This window comes from Brassica oleracea, chromosome C1 (genome assembly GCF_000695525.1).
Source record: "Brassica oleracea var. oleracea cultivar TO1000 chromosome C1, BOL, whole genome shotgun sequence".
In the NCBI taxonomy this organism is placed as follows: domain Eukaryota; kingdom Viridiplantae; phylum Streptophyta; class Magnoliopsida; order Brassicales; family Brassicaceae; genus Brassica; species Brassica oleracea.
The window spans coordinates 30,337,001-30,354,231 of NC_027748.1; the positions used below are offsets into that span (position 1 = coordinate 30,337,001).

Sequence of the window (17,231 nt, forward strand, 5' to 3'; positions counted from 1 at the left end):
GTCCACGATAGTGGATTGTTCTAGCCGAGTGATCCGAGTTCTAGACTGCACCTCATTGCACTTGAAAAGTTGTTTGATTCCGCATTGACACCCGATTAACAACCCTAAGCCGGCTTTCATTTAAATCGAATTTGAATCTCTAGGTATTTTAGTTACTTGCGTCACCATTGATTTTAAAACACCACTTGTTTCCCAGCTAAATATTGAACTCATAAGACTAAAGGGTAAACTGGTCATCTGGATTGAATCTCAAATATTACAATTACCACTGTTAACTTGACAGTAGCAAGGACCTATTCTGAGCCCATCAGTCGCCGAGCTTTGTTATTGCCTTGTCGTGTATGCCTAGGCGGTCTAAGCTCTATCGACTGTCCTCTTTTCAATCAAGCTCTATCAGTGTTTTGGTATCCTTCTTGCCTTCCGTAAGTTTGTTTGGTATCCTTCTTGCCTTCCGTAAGTTTGACTTCCTTTGAGTCGTTTGACTCGTGGGCTCATCCTTTTTCCTTTCCGTTGGCACCGGAGGGGGTTTCTCACGGTCACTATTTCTGATATGTGCTTCAGTTCTCAGAGACAGGCTTATGGCGTGGAGATAACGTTTTCAGGTTGTTCTCCGGTTACACGGTTTCTCGGTCATTCGTTAGGATATCACATCCATGTACCGACGTTGGTCTCTTAACTATGTTGGTAGCGGTTTCCTTTTCAGTTGTGCAGGTTTTAAGAGTCTCAAGGATTCCAAAGCAGCTTTCGTCTCAAACCCGTCTTTATTAGTAGCTCAGTGCTCGGAGCGGCATCGTGTACAGGTCGTGTCCGGGCAAAATAAATGCTCGGTCTGGTTGATGCGGGTGTGTGTGGCCTCTCCGTTGCTGTGTGTTCGTGGGCGTAGGTGCTTTGAAGTCCTAGGCAAGCTGTTCTCGGATGGGCCTTTATCTTTAAGAGCAAATCAACGGGGAGCCAAAATTACCGGATTCCGGTTTTCAGTTGAACTTAGTTCATTCTTTTGCAGCAAGCGGTTGGTACTAACTTGGCTGAGCCTCCGGATATCGATTTTGGGTTGTTGTGTTTGCCCCTGTTTAGGCTAGATAGAGTTTGTGTTTAGGTTTAGGTTTTTCTTTTCGTTCATCTGCTTCTTGTTTCTTTTGTAATTCTGTCAAAAATATCAAAACCTGGTAATAATATCTTTATATTTTTATCCAGAAAAAAAGCCTAAAAAAAAATATTTTTTTGATATTGTTAGCATATAAAAAACCGTGCATAAGTAGAAGAGTCCATTGGGATAGGTTTTAAAAAGACATGTTACACTGCAAAATCATCTCATTTTCCTGACGTTGAAACTATTCGTTGATGAAGCCACGAGTGGTTTTGTGAGTTACTCAGACTCTTTATGCTTTTAGGAAGTAGACCTTTCTTCCTCTTTACGCTCTCTCTTCACTCCCTTGGATTATCTGGCAATGGAATCTTTCAAATCTGCACACAAAGATTGAAACAATCAGTTTGGGAATCACATTATGTCTTTTCATGGCTTTTTCTTCTTCTTTACCTCTTGCTCAGGAATTAAAATCCGCCCTGTCTTCCCTCGTACATCATCTTGATCAACATTCTTCAACTGTAGGACGAATACAGTCGTGTCTGAAAATGTTAGAATTTGTATTAAAGTTTGATATCTATGAATAATAATTTTTATTTGTTTAGTAAAAAAAAATTATTTGCGTATAACTTATAAAATCTATTAATTATTTGTGAGATATTAAAAATTAAGTTCATTATTAAAATAATATTATCTTGGAAATTTTAAATTTACTATTATTTCTATACAATTTAGAATTGAGGCAGGTTTATTTTTTAGGGTTAATTGAGAATGAATAATATAGTGATTTTGATTTTAAATCTAATTTTTTTATAGCTATGAATATCAAAATTTATTATTTTATTTTATTAATATAGCTTTATAAATATATGGGTGTATATATACACTCCCAAAAAATATATGTATCTAATTTTGAAAAAGTCGCTTCTATATTTCTATATATAATTTTACTCTCTCTAATTAATCCATTTCTAATTTCACACCACTTGATTCTAATTCTTTTACAAGTAAGAATCTGAGAGATGTTAATCAAAAAGAATCTGAGAGATGTTAGATTATAGTTAACATATGCGCGTGTTGTCGTTGACTTCGAAATTTTATTTTTATTTAACAAAATTCGGTGTATATTTAAAATTTTGGTCAATGGAGATATACAGGTCAATTTGCTTTCAAGTGACCACCGATCGTGTACAAGGGTACGGTGCATGTATTGCTGGGTTCGCGTATCAACCCGCGGCGTTGATTCAAAAACTCGACCCACGTAATCGGCGAAAAACTTTTATATCCGCCAAACCCGTGGATAAATAATAATTATTTTAATTATATAATAATTATTTTAAAAATATTTTAAAAATATATTTATACTAAAATTATATAAATATTATGCTATTTTATATATTTTTACGAAAAGATTTTATTTTAAATAAAAAATCTTTTTTTTTACTTACGGGTTGGCGGGTATCCACGACTCAAATTCAACTGACTCACACTCGTCCGCTTAAAATATTTTCAATCCACACCCGCATCCATGATTCAAAATTTTCAAATTGTTTGACCGGCATCCGTCCCGCAGAGGGTCAAACAGGGTGGGACCCGCGGGCAGTGATTAAAATTTCCAACTCTACGTGCATGCATACCGAAATTTGTAATACAAATGGATTGTCGTTCTAAGCGTATAGAGAGGAATTTAGCAATGTCTCAGACAACTTAATAAATAAATACATAAGGGATTTTTTTTAACATTAAAATATAAGGGATTTGAGAAGGTTTTGTTTTGGTAAAAGATTTGAGAAGATTTGTCCCAACTCCCAGTATTAGTTCATTACTATATATTATATGATTGTAACAGAAGTATATTATTAATTTTTTTTTGTAAAAAACTATGTATATTAATTAATGACGAACATCTTAACTCCTTCATTGTCGTTAGGGATTATTTTTTTTATTTAAAAGAATAAGTTAAACTAGATGACTTTCTACGATATCGCGGGATAATACCATATAAATATTTGGTACTTAAGTTTTGTATATATTTAAAATTTATGATAATTTTGATAAGTTAAATTTGTTGATAAAAAATCGATAGAGAACTTGTCATTGGTTGATAATGGAAGAACAACATTAAATTTTCTTACATTATATTAATCATCTTAACATATGCATTTCATAATTATAAAAAAAAATATTAAGAAAGAAAAACTACACTATATGAGTTGTGATATATTTGTAGTATCTATGTCAAAATTCAGAAAATAATAAGTTTGAAAAGATTATACTATATTAAAGATTGGATCAAGTAAAATATTTAGAATTCTATCCTTATCATTGTTTTTACTTATTTAATAAAATTCAAATAATATTATAAATTTATATTGATGACTCATCAATCAAAATCTTATGAACATGACAAATAATCAAAATTATCTAAAATCTGGAAAACATGACATATAAGCAAATTTACTTCAATCAAAATCATATGAACATGACAAATAAACAAAATTATCTAAATTTATGGAGAAGATGGCAAATAATCAAATTTACTTCTTAAATAATAGTATAGAGAACTAAGCATATCTGCTTGTTTGTGTGCACAAAATTATTTGATGAGCCTTATTCTCAAAAGAGTTTTTCAATATTTAAAATCAAAACCAATAGATAAGGAAGAGAAAAGGAAGAGAAGAAGAGAGAATTGGTGAACCAAAACAGAAAAACAAAATTAAATTTTTAGAGAGAATGTAGAGTGAAATAGGAAGAGAAATAATGGGACTTTGGTTATTTTCTTATTTGTTTTGTTTTTTTTGTTGGTTATAGGGTGCAATTTCCCTGTGAAAAAAAAAAAGAATATCATTTGAAAAACTTAAGAAAACCATAAACATTTAGAACTCTTCTACTGGTTCAGTTTTTATTTGAAAATAAAATAAAAATAAAACTATATATTGGAATACTAATATTTTTGAGAATATTAGAAAGTTATTTCATGGATTGATATGCTCTTGATCAGCATAATTGCATTGCTCTATATCTTTTTGCTGTACTTTTTCGTTTGGTTTCAATGGTACAAAACATATAAAACTGAAAAAGAGTCCATAGGGGTAGGTTTAAATTACAGATAAGGTATAAGCATAATGTGGAAGGTAGAGACAGCTAACTGAATAAAAGCTTAGTTAAATTCTAAACTCAAATATAGATCAGTCAATATCATTTAAAAGTTGGTAGGTAAAAAAAAAGTATACCAAATAATCATCATTTTTGTTATAAATCAATTCATGGATGTCCATAACCGGTCCGGTCCATAACCGGCCTATACGTTTAGAGAGAAAGACGGCTCAACCCTAGAGAGAGAGAGGCGGCCGCGAGACTTAGAGAGAGAGAGAGGGGCGGCTACATGGTTTAGGAGAAAAGGAAACTCAATTTTCTTTTCCTTGTATGATTAGAATTTCTCTTTTCCTTTATGTTTATGATTTGTAATATTTCATTTTATCTATCTTGTAATCCCCTATACAAAGGTAACACTTTATGATTAATAAATTACAGAAACTTACAGCTCTAAATCCTAAGTTTCTCAACACGTTATCAGCCCGAAACTCTTAAACACCCTGAGCCTAAAACCAAATCGACAAAACCCCAAAAACCCTAACCCTAACCCTAATCCGACGAACCCGTCGAACCCTAAACTCGATCGCGTCTTGCATCCAGTCTCAGCCTCAGCTTGCGTCCGTCTCAGCCTCAGCTCGCGATCCCGACTGAAAGCGTACCGTTCGAGACCTGATAGCGATCAGCTCGCGTGACTTCAGGCTCAACCCGTTCGTGCTTCCGTTCGCGACAACACTCAGCTCGCGACTCGATCAGCACAGAGCCAGCTCGCATCCGATCCAGCTCGCGATCCGATAGGAGCTAGTTCATGTCCAGGTCGAGGTTCATTCTTGGTGGTCCGGTTTCTACAATCAGCAAACCTAAAGGTATTTCAAACTCTAAGAATATGGGAATCGAATTTGGATTGATTGTAAAGAATAAAACCCTAAAACCTAATCTCTAAGATGAAAGCCATAGGATAATAGATCTACCCCTAAAGAGTAAATCAAAGCTCGAATAAGTTCGATCCCTAAATCCTAAAATCGAGATTGATCTATTGATCAATTAAAATCGAAACCCTTGAATGTTTTGAATCTCAAATCAAATTCCTTTGATCTAAGATCAAATTTTCGAAAATCCCTAAACCCTAATTCGAAAACTGATTAATTGAATCTGATTGAATGATTGAAATTTAATTTAATCACCCTGAAATTATAATTGCTTGTTAATTGAAATCGAAACCCTAAAACCCTAAATTTTGAAAATCGATTTTGTTTGAATGATTTGACCACCCAGAACTATGGTTAAGATTGTTTAAACTTGAATCTGAATAAATTGAGATTGTTTGACTTGTTTAAACTGAAACCCTAGTCTAGGTTAATAATTCTAGGTTAATAATTCTCTGAACATACTCGTGGCCGTGCAGCCTTATTGCATTCATATCCGAATCTGATCACAATTGTTTGATTGCAAACTGCACTTAGAACTTTAGGAATGATATTAAATCAAAAATCAGGCAGCCATGTGGTTTGTTATTTGCTTGGCCGAATTTTGTTTGTAATGATTGCATCATATAGAAATCATATAGAAACATTGAATGTTAAGGATTGCAATTACATGACAAACTATATGCATAATATCGAACTGATTGCATACTTGGCTGTGCGGCTTTCTGATTGGCCGTGAGGCATAGATCTTGGCCGTTAGGCTTGATTGATTGATTGTTTAAACTTAAAACCGTATTCGTTTAAACCCTATTCCTAAAAGATCTAAAGATATTAATCTATGATTTCATATGTCAAAAATCAACAACCTGGATTTTGCTGCCCTAAATCTCTCTGGAGATTTACCTTCAATGGGCGCTTAATGCCAAGATCATCTTGAAATCCAAGGGTCTCGGTGAATGTATCACCGAGAACAATAATCCTAATGAGAATGATCGTTACAGAGCCATCATGATCATTCGTCATCATCTAGCTGAGAGTCTCAAGGATCAATATCTAATCATTGAGAATCCACTAGATCTTTGGACTGAATTGAAATCGAGATATGAACACCAGAGAACTGTGATCTTACCAAAAGCTCGGTTTGATTGGAGAGATCTCAGGATCCAAGATTATAAGTCTGTGGACGAGTATAACTCTGCACTGTTTAAGATCGTTTCTAAAATGAAACTGTGTGGTGAAAGTATTACGGATCAGGATATGCTTGAGAAATTTTTTCCCACTTTCCACACAAGCAATGTATTGTTACAACAACAGTACCGTGAAAAAGGTTTCAAAACCTATGCTGATCTTATTTCTTGTCTCTTGCTCGCTGATTACTAATGAGAAACAGTCATATGAGATCTCTTGGATCGGCTCCACTACCTGAAGCACACACGACAGAGGACAATAAAGAATCCCATCACGTCCAAGGAAATGGCCATAATGGTCGTGGTCGAGGAAAGTGGAACGGACGTGGACGTGGCTGAAGTTCCTTTGGCCGCGGAGGAGGGAATCAGAATGGACGAGATCATGGGCGTGACCGTGGCTCATTTGGAAGAGGTCATGGTCGCGGCCGTGGATCTTCGTTCAAACCTCAACACTCGACCAACTCAAGTAAATCAATATGTCATAGATGTGGTATGGGAAATTATTGGGCTAAGACTTGTATGACTCCCAAACATCTAGGTGACATTTATCAAGAGAGTTTGAAAGGGAAGAATCCTAAAGCCCACATGACCTATCAAGACAATGAAAAAGACTTCGATCATGAGAAGGACGATCTTATGGATTATGAAACTTCAGATTGTCTTAAAGACTGAAGTATGATTTCGACATTATAATCTAAAATTATGTGTTCTGTGTTTTGGTGTTTTTAATTTCTATGTTGTCTTTTATTTTGAATTTGTTTTAAGATATCAGATGCCTTGTATTCATCCAACTCTAAGAGAAGTCTATTAAGCTTATCATATTGAAACCAAGGGCGAAGAAGACAAAGAGTTCCTCCAGATCATTGATCTCGCCCAAGGTCATAAGAAAGTCTTAGAATCCATACCCGCACTATCTACTGGTCTTTACCATACTAAAGTCAGTATGAACGAGGCCAATGCCACTTTAAACAAAGAGGCAATCGACAACTTCACTTTATGGCACGACCGGCTTGGCCATCCCGGTTCGTCCATGATGCGTAAACTGATCCTGAACTCAAACGGTCATTCCCTTAAAGAGAAACGAATCATCCCTAAGCACCTAACTTGTGTTACTTATTCCCAAGGGAAACTCATTTCTAGGCCATCACCAGTTCAAGTCACTAAGGAGATTATAAACTTTCTGGAAAGGATTCAAAGAGACACCTGTGGACCAATTCACCCACCTTGTGGGACATTTTGATATTTCATGGTCATCATTGATGCGTCCACTAGATGGTTGTATGTCTGTCTCCTATCATCCCGAAACCAAGCATTTGCTAGGTTGCTTGCTCAGATAATTCGATTACGAGCCCATTTTCCAGATTTTCCTTTAAAGACTATACGTCTAGACAATGCTGGTGAGTTCACTTCCCAAGCGTTTAATGATTATTGTATGTCCATGGGGGTAAGTGTGGAACACTCCGTGGCACATGTACATACACAGAACGGCTTGGCCGAATCATTTATAAAACGCATACAGCTCATAGCTCGACCATTACTCATGAGGTCGAGACTTCCGGTCTCAGCGTGGGGACATGCCGTCCTACACGCGGCCGAGCTCATACGCATCAGGCCATCTATTGAACACAAATATTCCCCATTACAATTACTCACGGGTCACATGCCAGACATTTTCCATCTTAAGACTTTTGGTTGTGCCGTTTATGTTCCAATAGCTCCACCACAGAGAACAAAGATGAGACCTCAAAGGAGGATGGGGATATATGTTGGATTTGATTCCCCCACGATTTTAAAGTATCTTGAGCCAACTGCGGGTGATTTGTTTAAGGCCGGATACGCGGATTGTCATTTCAATGAATCTGAACTTCCAACATTAGGGGGAGATAGCAGTAAAATGGTAAAAGAAATCTCATGGAATCAAACATCCATATCTTGGCAAGATCTTCGAACTCAAGAATGTGATCTAGAAGTTCAAAAGATCATTCATTTACAAAAGCTAGCTAATTAATTGCCAGATTCCTTTGCTGATCCAAAAAATGTGATTAAGTCATACATACCAGCTGCTAATGCACCAATACGAATTGATGTTCAACAAGGACACAATCAAGTTGCTACAGAGTCTAGACAACATGTGAAACGTGGTAGACCAACAGGTTCCAAAGATAAGAACCCTCAGAAAACAAAGAAAGGTACAGAAAATGAAACCGAGGTTCATAAGACACCAGACATGGCCGCGGCCGATCCAGCCCGTGATGTGGCCGCGTCCAACCCTACGGCTTTAGACATGGCCGGACCTGATGCCACTGATGTGGCCGGCCCTGATGTGCCAAACAATGATTCTTGGGACGCCAAGATTCATGGTACTGATGGTGCAGATAATAATGAGATCTCAATAAACTATGTCTTGTCTGGAAAACAATGGAACAGAAAACATATATTTGCTTATGAGCTTATGAAGTAGCACTTGAACTTATGGATGATGAGGATCATGAACCCACGTCTATATATGAATGCATGCAACGACCAGATTGGCTTAAATGGAAAGAAGCCATAAACGTGGAGTTAGAATCATTGAGAAAAAGAGGTGTATTTGGCCAAATAATCCGGACACCTCATGTTATCAAACCAGTTTGATACAAATGGGTCTTTGTGAGGAAAAGAAATGAGAATGGTGAAGTTGTGAGGTATAAAGCCCGACTTGTTGCACAAGGATTCTCACAGAGACCAGAAATAGACTATGAGGAGACATACTCCCCTGTGGTGGATGCTACGACCTTCAGATTTTTAATAAGTCTGGCCGTGAGAGAAGGTCTAGATTTATGGTTAATGGATGTTGTAACCGCCTACCTATATGGTCCACTGGATAATGAAATTTCATGAAAGTCCCAAAAGGTATCGAATTGAAAAACAAAGAGAGTTCTCGAGTCAATGTCAAAAAAAAAAGAGAGTTCTCGAGAACAACATTGTATTAAGTTGAATAAATCTCTTTATAGACTGAAACAATCCGGACGGATGTGGTACAATTGACTAAGTGAGTACCTAGTGAAAGAGGGATATAGAAATGACCCTATCAGTCCATGTATTTTCTTTAAGAAACTCGAAAATAAAGGATTCGTGATAATAGCAGTGTATGTTGATGATCTGAATATCATGAGAACCTCTGGAGAGATTTCCCAAACGGTTGAATACCTTAAGAAAGAATTCGAGATGAAAGATCTCGGGAAAACAAAATTCTGTTTGAGATTACAATTTGAGTACAGAAATGATGGTATCCTTGTGCATCAAATGGCATATACAGAAAAGGTACTCAAGAGGCTTAATATGGCTGATTGCCATCCTCTGACCAGTCCCATGGTCGTGAGATCTCTCGGTTTGGACACTGATCCATTTCGTTAGGCCTGGGCATTCGGATCTTCGGGTCAGGTTCGGGTCGGTTCCTTTCGGGTCTGGGTCTTTTGGGTCTAGAAAATTTATACCCAATAGGTACTTGAGAGGATTTCGGTTCGGGTTCGGGTCGGTTCCTACCGGGTCCGGGTCGGTTCGGGTCTAACAATAAAAAACCTAGAAAAAGAACCTGTTATTTTCGGATCACATCCGGTTCCGGTTCGGGTACAGGTTTTTCGGGTTTTTCGGTTCGGTTCCATGAGTTTCGGGTATTTTTCAGTAGTTCTCGTAACATTTAACCTGAAACCCGAAATCTTTACCCATGTAAACCTGTTTACGAAGCATTGAAAACCAAATATCCATAATTTCATATCAAACTTATATGTTTTTGCAAACAATTCAACCACACAAAAGTACTAAATAACATAAATCTCATGAAGTTTCAATCCAAAAACAAAAGAAAATAGAAAACAACAACTTCATCACGTCTTCTCATTTCACATGCCTATTTACATAATTACAAATTTACAATCAAGCCGATAATCAAAATGTACTAGTCGAAATCACTAACTTCATATTTCATAACTTCATACTATCAAGATCAACTCAAAGTCATTAACTTCATACAAACAAGTCGAAAACACTAGCTTCATAGTTCATACTAACACAAGTTCATATTCAGACCAAGTCACTAAGGCACTAACCTCATTTGTTCTTTGGAAGTTTGTATTCAGGGACCTTGGCCTTGGATGTTAAACACTGGTTCAAATTCTACAATACATATAAGTGAAGGTTATCAGTCATTCAAAAATAAGTAACATAAACTTTAAACTTAAAGCCGAAGGGTTAAAAATACCTCTCATAAGTGCATCTTCTTCTTCTATCTCCCTAAGTAGTTGTTCTTTCCTTACAACTCCTTTTCCCTTAATTTTAATCTCACATTTCAACTATTGTTCAGTGCACATTAGCACTTCAATCATGTAATGGGTTAAGCAACTTCTACTTGGATCTACTTCAATTATATGATTCAAAATCAAGTTGAACAATGAACAAAAGTCAAATCACAAAACAACAAAACAAAACTAAAAAATCAAAAGAATCAAACAAACGTAACTTAGTCATCAAGTGAATCATCGAGCAAGACAAAAACGAAACGAAACCATTATCAAAAATAAAAAAAGTGGAGACTACCACAGAATTTAGAAACTTGGGTTTAGATAAAGAAATTACCACAAAATTATTTTGAGAAGTCTCAGAAAGTGGAGAATAAGAAATTAGATGAGTATGATTTAGGTCTTCCAGTTTGATTGATAAGTTTTTTTCGGTTTTGTTCAAGATTGAAAGCTGTTTGGGGGAGTGGAAACGACTGCAGGAGCCGAGGAGATACCGAGTTTTGAGACAAAATATTAAGTGACGTGTTGTAACTTGAAGTCTTCAAGCACGCCTATTTGTGTTTTTTCGGTTTCATTAATACTTGTTCGGGTATTGGGTCTTACCCGGATCCGAACCTGTACCCACGGGTCTATGAATAAAATATCCAACAGGTTGATCTACATTGCGTCCCAAAATGGACGATGAAGATGTCCTAGGTCCTGAAATGCCATATCTCAGTGCCATAGGAGCTTTAATGTACTTGGCAACACACACACGGCCTGATATAGCATTTTTCGTGAACCTACTATCTAGGTTTAGCTCCTGTCCGACCCAAAGGTACTGGAACGGGATAAAACATGTTCTTCGTTACCTGCAAGGAACGAAAGATTTGAGTCTATATTATACTAACCATAACAAAGATGGTTTAGTTGGCTTTGCTGATGCAGGATATCTATCAGATCCACATCATGTTCGATCACAGACATGATATGTCTTTACACATGGAGGTACAACCATTTCATGGCGTTCAATGAAACAAACCAACACGGCCACATCGTCTAATCAGAAATCTTGGACATTCATGAGGCCAGCCGCGAGTGTGTTTGGTTGAGGTCGATGACCCAACATGTCCGAGCTGATTGTGGGATGTCTTAGGACAAAGAGCCAACCGTGATGTATGAGAACAATGCTGCATGCATTGCTCAGCTCAAGGACGGCTACATCAAAGGAGACAGGACGAAGCACATATTACCTAAGTTCTTTTTCACGCACGAGCTTCAGAAAGCCGGCGAAGTCCTGGTCGTCCAAGTAAGGTCCAGCGACAATTTAGCTGACCTATTCACTATGTCACTCCCGGCTTCCACGTTCAGGAAACTCACGCATCAGATTGGGATGCGTAGGCTGAAAGACCTCCACTGAGGTTCACATCAGGGGGAGTAGTACGTGTTGTACTCTTTTTCCTTCATCATGGTTTTGTCCCACTGATTTTTCCTGATAAGGTTTTAATGAGACAACATTAAGCGTATTACAATCCCTGTATGGTTATGGCATCCAAAGGGGAGTGTTATAAATCAATTAATGGATGTCCATAATCGGCCCAGTCCATAACCGGCCCATAACCGGCCCATACCCTTAGAGAGAGACGGTCCAACCCTAGAGAGAGAGAGGCGGCCGCGAGACTTAGAGAGAGAGAGAGAGGCGGCTACATGGTTTAGGAGAAAAAGAAACTCAATCTTTTTTTCCTTGTATGATTAGGATTTCTCTTTTCCTTTATGTTTATGATTTGTAATCTTTCCTTTTATTTATCTTGTAATCCCCTATATAAATGAAACACTTTATCTTATTATATAAAGCTTGGTTCTTCAAAGTTGCCAATTAACATGATCGCGACATATAGCAATTATAATTTTAAGATTGTGACATGTGTTAATCTATCTCATAATTAAAAATATATATACTAAGATATTAACAAAAACAAATTTTATTAACAAGTAATTAAAATATTATTTAATAGTAATTTTCCTTTTTAAAAATCTTATTATATAAAGCTTGGTTCTTCATAGTTGCTAATTAACGTGATCGCGACACATGGCAATCATATATTTAAGATTGTGACATGTGTTAATCTATCTCATAATTAAAAATATATATGCTAAGATATTAACAGAAATGAATTTTATCAAAAAGTAATTATAAATATTATTTAATAGTAATTTTTCTTTTTAAATCCTAATCAAAATATAATTGCAAAAGATTATTTGATAATATTGTGACATGTGTTTGTATGTATAAGACAAAATATATAAATAATTTAACAGTATGTATAAGACAAAATATATAAATAATTTAACAGAATTTTTATACTAAAAATAAAATAGCTGTATAAAAATATAAAAGAAAAAATAAATATCAAATAATTAGTTTCCTTTTTAAAAGTCTAAATAAAATAAACATATAAAAGTAATCTTATTTTTCTTATAATTAACTAACTTTACTTTTTAATAATTTTGGGTTAAAAAAATATAAACCAAAAATAACTTCAAATATTTCACCTGATATGATTGTGACATGTGTCAACTAAAAAAATTAGATTGTAAATGTGTCAATAAAAACTGTCTTTATGTGAAAATAATTTTTTTTTTCTAAAATCCTAAATAAAAGAGATTTCTAAAAAAAATTATTTTCTAATCTTAACCAATTAAGATATTTATTTTACATATCCAGACCAGAGAGAATTGTAAAATTTGATTTAATAGTAATTTTTACTTAAAAAAAATTAATGATAAACATGATAGTAGCAATTATTTAATTAACAAGAAAATTGTAAAAACACTAATGATATTGAAAAAAAACAAATTTCGAAAATGGCAACTTTTCTTAAAAAAAATTAACATTAAATGGAAATATTTATTTGATAGAAATTTTATTTTTCTAAATCCTAGACAAAATATAATTGTAAAAGATTATGTAATATTAATATCCTTTTCTAATATCCTAAAAAAACTGTAAAAGAATATTTGTTAGTTGTTTTTGTTTTTTGTTTTTGTTTTTTATAAAAAAAAATCCTAAACAAAAAAAATTTGTATCATATTTTTAAGTCCTAACCAAATGAAAATTGTAAATTTTATTTGATAATATTTTTAAGAGAGTATTTGATGATGAAAATGATACTAGAAATTATTTAATTAACAAAAAAAATGTAAAATTAGTATTAATACGAATTGTAAAAACTGTAATTTTAAAATTATATATTAATAACTAAAAATAATTATTTTATAGCAATTTATTTTTTTCTCAAATTCTAAAGAGAAGATAATCGTAATAGGTTATATGACAATGATTTTCCTTTTCTTAAAACCTTAAACAAAATTGTAAAAGAGTATTTAATATTATTTTTTATTGTACATAAAAAATATATTTATAAAATAGAATGTTTTCCTTTTTTAAAAAATTCTAGCAAAATAAAACTTTAAAGAATTATTTAATAAAACATTAAATTAGTATATAAAACGTGTATAATATTGTCATTGATTAGTATTTGACTTTTATTTCTTTTTACTCTCCGTTCAATTTCTTAGTTCAGGCTGTGTTCAGTTTAAACGTTTAGGTATAATATTTTCTCTAATCCTATGTACAAAGTTTATAACAATTCATCTATGCACCATGATTATAAAATACAAATATTAGCTTAAACTTATATGTGAAAACGAGTTTTTATTATAAAATAAATCTCAAACAACATATGCAAAAAACAATCATAAAACTATAATAAATTATTTGATTTTTATTAAATTAAAACATCAGACAAAACCCGTTGCAACGCAGCGGACTCATATCTTGTGATTAATAAAACACAGAAACTTACTGTTCTAAACCCTAAGTTTCATTGCAATTTTAACATTTTGGGCTATTCTCCTACTCTGTTATAACTTAAAAACTAATTCTTTTTGCCTAAATGTGGAGTGATAATTACAAGAACATAAGAATATTAACCCTAAAAGTGAGGAAGGGACGTGTTCTTATCCGCCATTGTTTTTACTTCAATTATTTTACAACTTTTTTTTTGAAACTAATTATTGTACAACTTTCACGTATGAAAATAATGCAATTTCATCTTTTTTAATTCAAATTTTAAACGACAGTTAAACATCAAATATGATGCTTTATCGAGATACGAGACAAAAATGTGTCTTCGTATCTTAATACTCTTTCTCTAAGATTCTTTTTGCTGCAGGAAAATTAACAAAACAAAACTATCTCGATAAATATTAGCGTATAAAAAACATTCATGAGTAGAAAGAGTCCACTGGGATGAGCCCTTTAAAAAAAACGACAAGTTACATTGCAAAAACATCTCATCTTCCTGACGTCGAAACTGTCGTTTGATGAAGCCCACAAGCGGTTTAGTGAGTTACTCGGACTCTTTATGCTTTTTGGAAGCAGACCCTTCTTCCTTATTCTTCTTCTTCAGCTTGCCCTCTCTTCGCTCTCTCTTCACTCCCTTCGATTTATCCGGCAATGGAGTTTTTCCAACCTGCAAACAAATAGATTGAAACAATCAGTTTGTGTATCTGCAATGCACATTATGTGTTTTCATGTGCTTTCTTTCTTTACCTCTTGCTCAGGAATAAAAATCCTCCCCCTCTTCCCTAGTACATCATCTTGATCCACATTCTTCACCTGTACAAGAAACAAAGATTGTTTCACTTGGTTGTTCGTTTCTACCAAATTTTAAGGAAACGTGACAGCAAAAGCTACGGCAATGTTAATTGTACCTTCTTCTTGGGCTTATCTTTAGATGATTTCATAGCTTCTTTCCTTAGGCCTTCGTTGGGAAGACGATTACGACGGATAACCAGGTCCATGGAAGGACCTACTTCAACAAGCTCTATTCTAGGCACGATGGTCCCTGACTTTTTTAGCTTAATCGCGCAGTGAGTAAGGAAAACCTTAGTTGGTGATACCGCTGAGCATATGTAAGCACGGTCTAATCCAGTAAGGTTTAGATTATCAACGACCTGCAGACAAAACAATTCAACTTCTTTCAGGTCAACAGCATATATGTATTTAAGATTGGAAAAAAAAAAATAGTTCACCTCCCCACGGAAGAGATCAGTGAGGACTTCTTTAAGCTGCTTCAGCTCTGGTACATTCTCAAAACCTTCTCCGGTAAAGCAAATGAAAGGCTTTGATCCTTCATGAGGTGCTATCTTCTTGTCGTAGGAAAACGATAGCAGAGATTTAAAGTTCTCAATCCCAACTTCTATAAGATCATAGACATGGTGATCGTACATTCTTCCGAGCACAAGATTGTCAGGTCGTTTCTTTGTGTGAGAGCCATACTGCAACATAGCATAGCATCCACCAAACCAATGGTAAGACTCACCAAATCAAACTAAGTTTGCAATTCATACGTAGAAAAGATGACCCTCAAAGGTAATTACAGAATCAAAATCTAACGCAGAGACATGTCAATTGCAATTGCCGCAGCCCAATAACAGAACAAGCTTATCTTGTGCTAATTTACACCATAAGAAACGTTCATAAAGACTAACAAGACAGCAGCAGGATGCCTTAAAATGAACCAAGAAGACAGGGTAGAACATCTTAATAACAACTTTATGTACAATAATCAAGAAACAATATTAAATGTTGAATATAATTCAATAGTTACCGCCACAAAACCAATCTGAAAGAGCTGAAACAGCTTACCGCAAAAATACTACAATCAGTTTTTTGAGAGAAGAACTCCAAAGAGGTTTCACCACCACTCTCAAAGGGTCTAATGTTCTCATTCCTCCTCGAGTACTTGATGGCACCTCCCTTCTTCAAACGGTACAGCTCCATCAGCACAGAGCTAAGTGTAGCGCTCGTCTTCGTCCCATGAAGTATCAGTGTCTTCTTCCCATTTTCTACCTGCACAACCAATCACATACAAAGTTTATAACTTTCAATCGATTCTTCACAAATTCTCATAGATACCAATACAAGAACCAAAACCCATGATTCAATTCTCTTTGTGTAATGAGATTGAACAAGACTTACCAGCTTCGGAGCTCGCTTTTCGAGTACACGTTTGGCTTTGTGGGTCTTCGGAGTTCGTATTTCCATCATGACTGGTAATTTTCCGGCGACGGCACCGAGAAGTAGAGAGGAAGGAAGACGAGGAAAAGGTTTATCGATGAGAGAGAGACACTAGGGTTTTAAGTTCAAGCAACTTATATAGAATTGTAATCTAGCCCCTATGTTATTATGTTTATTTCAATTCACTCCAATTACTTTGTTTTATATGATGAGACCCAAAAGTTTCATTAGGTCGACGATGGGTTCAAATAAAGAATTGACGGCCCAGGAGACTTTTAGGCAATTAAAATTTGGACATCCCTTGTATATTATTTGCGAAACATTACAACTTCTTTTTGTATCCACGTGTCATCATTAGAATGATTCTTAGAATAATTAGAGAAATATGTTGGTCCATCTAATTATATAATAAGCTTTTTATTAAACTAACCATAAATTTATTATTAATATCATTTATTATTTCCTTAAATAAAGATTACGGAATTGCCTAATGTGGCTAAAGTATATATGACAATTAATGATTTTGAATAATAAAAATCTGATAAAAAAATAATGTATCTTCTATCAAATTTGTTTAATTTTAAACTATTAAAATAATTT

The 17,231-nt window shown here is 34.7% G+C and overlaps 1 protein-coding gene across 1 annotated transcript; it reads right to left on the bottom strand.

Moving 5' to 3' along the window:
* Positions 1-14,786: 14,786 nt before the first annotated feature.
* LOC106342301 (ribosome production factor 2 homolog) lies at positions 14,787-16,758 on the bottom strand. The gene is made up of 6 exons (XM_013781187.1): positions 16,593-16,758; positions 16,260-16,463; positions 15,644-15,889; positions 15,323-15,565; positions 15,162-15,227; positions 14,787-15,081 (listed from the first exon to the last, which is right to left on the bottom strand). Exons 1-6 carry the CDS (start codon positions 16,659-16,661, stop codon positions 14,959-14,961), a joined length of 951 nt encoding a protein of 316 aa, XP_013636641.1. The 5' UTR covers positions 16,662-16,758; the 3' UTR covers positions 14,787-14,958.
* Positions 16,759-17,231: the final 473 nt, after the last annotated feature.

Coding starts and splice junctions, on each gene's coding strand:
- LOC106342301 (XM_013781187.1), bottom strand. CDS start 16,661: ATGATGGAAATACGAACTCCGAAGACCCACAAAGCCAAACGTGTACTC. Junction 16,464..16,592: donor AAAAGCGAGCTCCGAAGCTG/GTAAGTCTTGTT, acceptor TTGGTTGTGCAG/GTAGAAAATGGGAAGAAGAC. Junction 15,566..15,643: donor CTGATCTCTTCCGTGGGGAG/GTGAACTATTTT, acceptor TTTTGTCTGCAG/GTCGTTGATAATCTAAACCT.